Source organism: Phoxinus phoxinus (genome assembly GCF_949152265.1).
Source record: "Phoxinus phoxinus genome assembly, chromosome: 2".
Classification (NCBI taxonomy): Eukaryota; Metazoa; Chordata; class Actinopteri; order Cypriniformes; family Leuciscidae; genus Phoxinus; species Phoxinus phoxinus.
In genome coordinates this window covers 45028254-45038584 of record NC_136877.1, presented here as the reverse complement: position 1 = coordinate 45038584, position 10331 = coordinate 45028254, and the positions used below count along the sequence as shown (strand labels likewise).

Here is a 10331-nt window from a genome sequence, read left to right as displayed (position 1 = left end):
GATTCTATGGGCACAACCTCTAAAATATTCACACGATCTCAAAGAGAGGGGAGAACAGATACACGTCGTGACACGCTACTGTGGCTGAGCAAGAGACGACAATGGTACTGTCAATCCCCAAGTGTTCTTGGCCCAGTTTTGTCAACGCTCACAAATTTCAAAAGATGAGCTGTCAGCTTACTTGTACTGAAATGAATAAATAGTAGGGAGCATGAACAGGAAAGAATTTTAAATATGCATAAATGTTAAATCTTTATCATAACGCCTCTTCCCTGGTGGTCAAACACTGGTAACACAATAGGAAAATGACAAACTTCTTAAAGTGCACCTATTGTGCTTTTTTAGATGTGACCTTTTCATGCAGTGTGTAATAACGCTGTTTGTGAATGTAAAAGGTCTACAAAGTTTTAATGAGTAAAATGCGCGACAAATAACGCTATTGTCTCCTTAAAGAAAGAATCGATTCTGAACTGCTGAAACGAGTCGTCAGTAATTCCAGTCTCTCTTTTTGTTACATACCGAAGTAACAATGTAATACATTTGCATAATGCCAGTCTATGGTCTTCATTGGCTGTCAGCGAACAACGTCTACTTTGACCCTCAAACACTGTAGTTGAAGCTGAGACTGGAAGAGCTTAGTTCATGTTGTCGACATGTCGAGAAGACGCTGTTTTCAGTGCTGTGAATCCACTTTGAGTCACTTCAAAAGGATCAGGACTCACGCTGGAATTTATACGGAAATACAGACGCCATCGTTCCTGTTCTTATCATTGTGTATCAAGTGCCGAGGAAGCCTCCGGATCTGAAATTTAGATATGGTAATAGGTGTTTCCGACACACACAGTAAGCAGTAGACCAATCACAACAGACTGGGCCATCTGACCAATCAGAGCAGAGTAGGCTCTTGGAAAGGAGGGGTTTAGAGAGACTGGATCTTCCAATGAACCGTTTCAGACTCTTTGAGAAATGAGGTGATGTGAATATTGGATATTAATGGATATTATGAGAAGATTAAAGTGTTTTCGACCTTGGATTCATGTAAACCTATTGTAAGAGACCTTCAAAATCAAATTAAGGAACCTTTTAAATAGCATAATGGGGGAATTACATTGTGTAAACGTATTTAGTTTCTACATTCAGCAGAAACAAATTCAAGCACATTTCCGCATTAAAGTAAGAAAAAAAAAAAACGGTAATTGTGAGATAAAAAAAGTTAATAAAGATATAAAGATTTATATAAGATATAAAGACACAATTGTGAGAAATACATTTGCAACTATGAGAAAAAGAAGTTATATTGTATTTGTAAGACATTAAAGCAACCACAAAATATAAAAGCTGCCATTACAATAAATAAAGCCACAATGATTTTGGTTAAAACCTGTATTGGAAATGCTTCCATAATTATAATATTACTTAAAGCTGAAGAGTTTATCTTTTCCAATGTCATAAAAACGTTCCTCCATCGCAGTTTAGCATACATATATCTCAGCTTTAAAAACATTGCATTTACCTGAGCTTGAGTTTTAGGCAGGACCTTCTGTTTGTCCGAACCATGGCAGGAGTGTTTGGGAAAGAAATTACACACTGCATCTTTGAAGAGATACAGAAATAAAGATAATAAAAAGAAAACAACTAAGAGACGTTTAAAAAAAATCATTCATTTATTTACAAACGGCAGAGTTTTGCAGAGTGGATTGAAAGACCCCCAGAAAGATTGTCATAAAACATTTGTCCATCAGTGAATTGCATCGCACAATAATCCAAAACAACAAGCATGCACATTATTCTCGGAGTCACCAAAATAGATTTGATTATAAAATATATCTCTCAGTATAAACATGAGACTTGTTTGTAATCACAAACCAGTCAATTCAATTCATCCGCGTAGCGATCCTCGTGTACTGTACAGGTGATGTTTCGATGAGCTAAAACAGTGCTCAGCTACTTTCACATTTGCAAAAATACATTTGAATGTCTTGCTCCTCCTTACTGTAAATATGACGTTCAAAGCATCCAAACGCAAGCCAGATGAGAATATTTTGCTTGCAACTAACTAGATTAAAGAAAGAACACTGTGAACTCGATGTCAGAAAAAAAACCTCTCTAGTAAAATTAATGAATGCAGAAACTTCAAAGAAAGAAAGTGAGAATAACATATTGGACAGGAATGGGTGACAAGCTTCCGACACATATTCACTACAAACATTCTTCATCTAAAAGTTACACCAGTAATCAATCACAGCGCTGACAGCAAGCATGTCCTCAGAGCACCTGTGTGTTCAGCTTTCCTTAAACACAACTCAACATCCCATAGTGCAGTTTAACCACTCAGCATCTCATGCTCAATTATCAAACAAATCTGGAACAATGAGTGCATTTTTTAAAGTTTACCTTCAACGTGTATTTTCAGTATCAGGACATTTTTTCATGATCGTTTCATTAAATTATCTAATAACAGGATTACATATGCAAAGCAAAACGGATAAATAGATTAATAAAAACACGGGAAAACGAAAGAACACAAAAGCACAACAATGGCGCCCTCTGTTGGCCGTAACGCGCGCAAGCAACTAGACTAAAGCAGCATTCGGTGTAGCCAGTCACAGACAGTGCTCACATACAGCATACTCAAACACGTTGATACAGTCATATTCACTATGGCACACTTAAAACACAGACTCATTTCAATGCTAGACGCTAGTAACCCAGATCACTGTAGTACCTTGAGATACATTCCTACCATAACTTTGGCTGTTTACAGAGAGTCAAATAAGAAATTATTTTGGGAATGAATAACAGAAACACCCCAAACAAACCTCTTACTTGCCACTAGATGGAAATCCCTGATTCGATCCTGTTTGTGAGACTATTGCTTCAAATGTTTGCATGGTCTCTCACAACACAGAAAGGTCTATGCACTACACATAATGAATGTCAGGGCAAGCCATACCAATATATTAAGTAGATGATAGCTCTATATAGTCTCTCTATATACTCTGCTTTCACATTTAATGAGAACTGAAACCAAAGACAACTACATAACATTTTATGTTCTGCACAAAGCAGCCTCTAACTCGGAGTAGCAAGCCGCATTTGCCAACTTAAAGGGATAGTTCACACAAAAACTTAAATTAAAAATGTACTCGCCCTCATTATGATCTTTCTTCCATAGAACACTAAAGATTGTTATGTAAATTTCCTAGTGAGGAAAATTTGAATATGTGCCACACAAATGAGAGGAATATAGCACAAGTCATATGACCTATAATTTTTCACTTCTATGGAAAAAGCAGCATGAACATTCTGACTAACATCTTCTTTTGTGGTCGTCTACAGAAGACACGACATGAGGGTGACTAAACATTCATAATGTCAGAATTTCATTTTTGGGTGAACTACATCTATAAGCAGTTATGCGAGTTATATTTGGTGATTGTATATCAATCATCATCCGAACATCCATACGTCACCAGTGTAGCAGCATGCAGTTCAGTGGTATGAGTTTTCACGGACACTCCACTTAAAAATTCATGAGATCATGACGATGTCCTTTGTAATGTATAAAAGATCTATAAAAAGCTTAGCATTCCGATTTAGAATGTAAAACGCATCAGTTGAAGAACTCTAGGTTTAATTCTCTGATATAGTAGTTTCAATGTTGATGCAGTTTGTTTATGACTATACAGTAACGTCATAAATAGAAAGTGTTGGAATTTCCACCAATTCTGAAGCACAAGTGTTGAATCTACCTCAATATCCTCCAGTGCTACCAACTAAATTAACAATGAAATTCCTATGTTGACGTAAAAAGAATATATTTAGCTCTCCATTAAATATGAATAAAAGACCATTGGTCAAAATCACTGAATATCCTGAAATTGTACAAATGATCTCTATACAGTATAAACAGTAATTGGTATTAGCGATTTTTATTATTATTTTTTTTTAAATGAGCAAACGGCTATAGCAAGACCAACCAATGCGCTAAAAAGACCTCATGAAATGTTGTGCTTGAGGCCACAATTCTGTCCAGGCTTACACAAAAAGCTGTGTGCTCAGGGCAATTCAACTTCTGATACACACTCACTAAATCTTGTTATTCTAAAAGGTCATGGTCTATTGCTCCAATAGTGTACCTAAAGACATTTATCTAGATTTAAGCCTACCGAATTGAATGATGCGATTTCTGGACAATAAAAAAACTAAAAAAAATATCTGTAACATCTGGAAAAACAAATGTTGTCTTCAAGTAAGGGCACCAGACCAATGGATGTGTATGTGAGCAAGATTCTAATATCAGAGCAGAAAAATAGGGAGTTTTGCATTTAAGAAATGCACATTTCAGTGTACAAATCTTCCTAGGAAACCCGTAATTGTGTGTGATCTTTATCCCCAGCACCAATCTCATGATAAACACACGGAAATGTTGTCATACAAACATGCAGACGCATATAATCATCTTGTCTTCATCAAACGTAGGCCTGAAGTCACTTGATAACGCAACATCGGCTGAATGGTAAAAAGAACTTCCAGTGAAACCTGAGGATGTTTTGCTTTCCACCGAGATCTTCCGAGCACCTCACGGAGGCTGTGTATATTCATACCTGTTCTCCAGCAGTCCCTCGCTCTCCTGGTGAAACCGGCAACAAAACCTTTTCAAATGGCTGGAGAGAAGGAATGGATGCAACGCAGGATGGAGGGTAAGGATGGATCAGGAACAGATGGACCCATGCGTGGAGGTCAGGGTGCAGACGGGAGTGGGCAAACCGTAGAAGAGCGGGTCAGTCATGGGAAAGAGGAGGAGGAAGAAGAGAACGACCCCCAGCACGTAGAAAGAGAGAATCGTGAGGCGGTTCGGGTGGTCCAGGGCCGTGCCGAGAGCTGGAAAACCCATGTAGTTGCAGAAGGAATGGCACAGCACAGGACCCACCAAATGACCTACAGACACACAAACAGGAATAGATAGTTGTATTTATTTGTAAGCTGTTACAATTCATTTGTTACAAATCTAGTTGTATCAGAACTACAATAAAAGTTGCCAGGTCACATTATTTTCATTTAAATTAAATTAATCATTCAATTAAATAATTTCTTACCTAAATATTATTACTGTCTGTAATGCAAACTAAAAGTTATTATAATTGAAATTGTCAATTTACAGTAAGAACTATCATAATGTCTTCTCATATTTTTTTTATAATAAAACCGGTATAAAGGCAATACCACAAATACTTCCTTCCCAGCATTATTCCTTCCTAAATTATCATTACTGTCAGTAATGCAAACAAAAAATTATTCTTATTAACTGTAATTCTCAATTTACAGTAAGAATCATCATCATCATGTCTGGACGCAATATTTTTAATAGAAGTGGCATTAAGGGAATACCACAAAAAATAATGATGTATAATTTTTAAATACAAGACAATTTAATGCAAATCCATTTTTTAAATTTTTTTTTACTGTAAGTGCATTAGTCATGAGAGATTTTTTTGCAGTACGAAAGTCAATGTGCTTAATTGTCATGAAAATAGTTAAAAAAATAGTAAATAGTAAAAAAAAAACATTTTTTAACACCAAACGTATTATTTTATACTTTTACACCTCTTGTGAATAAGTATAAGCATCAGTAGTATTGAAGATAAATCACAGATGCACCTGTCCTGATGAATATAAAGGCTGTATAAGCTCCAAATACTGCCGTGTAGGAGAACTGGAACACTGAAAAGGAGTCGGACACACAAACAAACACAGACATGAGTAATTATGTCTCGCGGGCGGCATTACTCGCACTGAGGATGACGGTAAACTAATGACTCGGTTACCTGCAGAGAGGAAAATCCCTGAGACAGTGCCCTGTCTGAACCGCAGGAGCTCAATTACATGGTGAAAATGAGCTGCAGTCACACGCAAACACAGAGAGAGAGAGAGAGAGAGAAACAGACAGGCGGAGGAAGAAAAAAAAGGTTACCATTACAATAATAGTCTATAAAGCAATATAAATTACATTTGATGGTCAGCCAAATACACATTAATACAGGCAATAAATAAGACTTGAGCGGGTTGATCATCTGCCAAAACCGTATGGGATGCTCAGGTTTCCTATTACAATAGTATCTATAATAATTTCCCTGGAGTTTTCAAATCTGTTTTTAGTAATTGCTATTATTGCAGCAACCGTTATTACATTAAAACTTGCAATGAAATAAAACATTTGCACCGTCTAAACCACCGGTTAACAGTTTGGAATAAATACGATTTCATGTTACTGAAGTCTCATGCTAATAACTATGGCTCCATTTATTTGATTAAAAAAATTGTTACCACAGCAACTTTGTGAAATATTATTACAATAATTATGAATAAAATTACAATAATTATGAATAAAATAAATTTCATTTATTCCTTTGATGGTAAAGCTGAATTTTCAGCAGCCATTGCCCCTGAATGATTTCTGAAGGATCATGTGACTGAAGACTGATGTAAAGGCTGTTGAAAATTAAGCTTTGCCACAGGAAAAAATTACATTTTAAAATATATTAAATATTATTTGGCAACAATATTTTCCTCATCTGCATGGCCTTGATTACATCAGACAAAAAAAGTCAGATTACGTTATTACATTTGATAAAATAAAAAAATGTACAAGAAATGCACTGATAAACAGATAAGAAAGTGCAAGAAAGTAGATAGCAATGCATGAAAACCTTGACCTCTTTACACCTCAAAACCACACACTCTAAAGATGACCTTGCTTAATCAGCCATTAAATTATTATCAGCAATTATTGATTGTTGATTAACCGTTACCATCCCGAGTCACCACTCACCAACGCCGAAGAAGAGCGGGCATGTGAAGATTGCGGTGGAGGGCCCGGCGCAGGGTACCAGCATGGGAAGCATGCATGCCCGAAAAACCAGCTCCTCTGTCAGTGGCGCTACAACCTGGTTCCTCAGCCAGCGCATGTCGCTCAGACACAGCGTCCAGAAGCATGGGTCTGCAAAAACATAACAGATAACAGACAAATAACAGATCAATCACATTTACAACAACGACACTAAAGCCTTTCTGATTGTTTTACAGCAACAAAGATCAATCTAGTTGATTGATAGTTGGCCGCCTATTCCAACTTCCCCAAAACAGATATGAGAATTTATTTAAGGAAATCATCATTTTCAGTGGTTTAGCATCATGACAGCTCACTAACACTATTAAAAACCCAAATAGCTTTATAAATAGAGAGAGATTCACAGGAGGAATCACTGGAAGAGGAAAAGGCTGCTTACCGACTACAACTTTTATCCCATCAATGAACCCCCAGGGGCAATCCATGGTTAGCTGGATCAGAGGGCCCAGAAACAGCACCTGACAGAGAGGACAGTAATACAATTATTGAATACTAGACAAAAAAAAATTGCCAGGTCAGATGTCCAATGTAAAGACTCTTGTGCAATTTGAAGGGGTTTGGATAACACTTTGCTTTAGGCCCAAGGAAAACTGTTGTTTGCTTGTTGTTTAATAATTGTTTGAAAAGAACCCCAAGTGCAGACTTTGTCCTTTACTTACCATGGTCAGGAGGAGCGGTAGTATGATAGCAGGAATGAGACCCTCCAACCGGATCCCCATAAGGGCCAGTAATGAGGGACCAGGCTGTAGGAGAAATCAAACACGTCTGATGTTTCACCATCAAATAAGATTAAGCGCAAAGCCAAAACAAAACGCTTCACAATAAAAATGATTTAAAAAAAATAATGTTATCTTATTATAACTCTAAACAGGATTGTATGATGTAGTGAGATCTAGAACCACATATCATATAATAAGCAAACAATGTCAGACATTTTGAATTTATATGTTTTTACTCATCTGATTAATAATTTGGTTAGCCTTTCAAAGCTTTAAAACAATTCTCTTTACAAAATCCCTCTACCAAACACCTTTTGACATATTAAAGTTCACATAACCTGAAATGTTTAAAGTCGGCATGAAATATAGCCAGTTGCATAATATTATACTCATAATGATAGCTGCATCGTACATATCTTTATTTTTTTGCAAAAATGAGGGTGATTGATTTTTGTCCATTGGGAATTGATGTTCTAAATCAGCACAAATTGAAATTATGGATAAGAAAAAAGGGCACCAGGAGTCTAAATTGGGAAAATTATGAGGGGAAACGTGCAAAAAATAAAGATATGTACAATGCAGCTATCATTATGAGTATAATATTATGCACATACTAAAATTGGCTAATATCAGTTATGTTATGCTATGTTGCTTGTTATACTATTACACATAGGGCAACACAATTCCTGTTTCTGTCCAACTAGCTTACGCAACCAAACAGAAAAATGACATTTTGTAACATCATAGTGTAATATTTTTTAAACAAACATCATATCACTCATTATATTAATATTTTTGCAGTTATGTCAACATTGGAGGAGTTGTGACCTAATGGTTAGAGAGTCGGCTTGTAACCTGAAGGTCGCAGGTTCGAGTCTCAGTACCAGCAGGAAATGTAGGTGGGGGGATGAATGAACAGTGCTTTCTTACACTCTTATTACCCACAACTGAAGTGCCCTTGAGCGAGGCACCTAACCCGCCACTGATAAATACTACAATATTCCACACAAAATGAGAATTGTCAAGTTTAATTTCAGTAAACACATAACTGCAAGGATGAAAGATATGTGTTGCAGTAAACTAACCTGGATGCCTGTGAATTCTTTCCATGCCCACACAAACAGTGGAGCCAGAGCGGACACAATCAGCACACTAGTGAAGCGCCTCTTTATCACTGCAGGATGATCCCTGTGGGTGCAAACAACCATACAAACAAACGGTGTTGTTTTAATGCATTCCACAGTAATACGTTTGCAGCATCTAACCAGCAGCGTATGGTACATGAGACAAGACAGTGGGTAAAAGACAAGGCTTCACATACGGCTGCCACAACAAATAATCGACTAAATAAATATATAAAAGACAAAAAATATAGCAAAATAGTTTAGAACGCTCCATTCGACCTGCATTTTCAACATTCTATTCGAACAGCAATATTTAAATGTTTTAAACGCAAACAATGCTGAACGTTCGATTCAAGCTGTATTTGAACATTCGATTCCAAACGATATTTTGAACATTCGAATTACATAATATGATTTAAGCGTCGAATCGAACGATGATAGTCAAACAAGCTGTCTAGTTAGGGAGCTCGGTATGTTTTGTGACACAGCCAAAGTCTAACTTACAAGCCATAACGTACCTTGGTAAATCGCTTTTCCAAACGTATAAACTTCCAACATAGGAGCACGCGAGCAGTAAACAGGAGAGGATCGACGCCCAGCAAAGCCCATCAGGAACAGCCGCCACATTAGCATGGAGTTGAGTTGAATGAAACCCTGCCGTCAAACCATCGTCGTCTTTCATGGCGAAACCGACAGGGGCTGAAAACCACACGACGCGCTGAAAACTGCAGGTGTGGGTGACACATTAAACACCGCACACGGGATTTTGTTTGTAATCCTAGATAAGTGTATGTCCACAATGGAGGTACTCTGGGAAAGAAGCCGAGAAGAGACTGTTTTGGCGCCACAGGATGACGCCATCAATGCGAGACCGGTCCTGCTGGCCCATATCCCATATTTCCATTCACAACTCGTGACAGCTGCTGATGATGATACAGTCACTCACTGTACATTAAACGGGGTAAAGGAAAACGACGGATAGTTTATAAAACTCACAACTGGAACGCTTTGACGCTATAACCTAATAAGTTTCAAATAAATAAATGTCCCACCGTGCAATATATATTTTTAAATAATTATATAGGCCTACTGTATGTATGCATACTGTATCCCACGCCATTATCGGCATAATTGTATCTGTATATATTATTTGGTACATGCATATTTTGTCTACCTTGCTTGTCTATTGTCAAGTGGTCTCCCCAAAACTTTTTGGGATTTCCATAAAGACATTACTCTGGTCAACAAGTTACACGTTTTTAGCTGTTTTATTCTGTTGTGAAAATTATATAATGAGATTATATATTATTTATTGTTGTATTATTACATGTATAATAGTTTTATTATTATTATGGTTGAAATAATACAAAAATTACATTATTTAATATACAACTTTGAAAATTAATATAATAGCATGCGCATCATCGCGCGCTGATGGTCGTCTTATTTAAGAGGTGAGTGACACATTGTCACTGACACACAGCACAGTCGTTGCATATATTATTACAGGTGTGACTGTTCCACAGGTGTATCCCTAAATGTGGAGAATGCGGAGGATTCCACGAGCTGTCAGATCCC

At 37.0% G+C, this 10331-nt stretch overlaps 1 protein-coding gene across 1 annotated transcript; it reads right to left on the bottom strand.

The window, feature by feature from the left end:
* Positions 1 to 1641: 1641 nt before the first annotated feature.
* On the bottom strand, positions 1642 to 9634 carry rce1a (Ras converting CAAX endopeptidase 1a). The gene is made up of 8 exons (XM_079589075.1): positions 9272 to 9634; positions 8715 to 8817; positions 7570 to 7653; positions 7290 to 7368; positions 6833 to 7000; positions 5829 to 5900; positions 5662 to 5724; positions 1642 to 4941 (listed from the first exon to the last, which is right to left on the bottom strand). Exons 1-8 carry the CDS (start codon positions 9433 to 9435, stop codon positions 4715 to 4717), a joined length of 960 nt encoding a protein of 319 aa, XP_079445201.1. The 5' UTR covers positions 9436 to 9634; the 3' UTR covers positions 1642 to 4714.
* Positions 9635 to 10331: the final 697 nt, after the last annotated feature.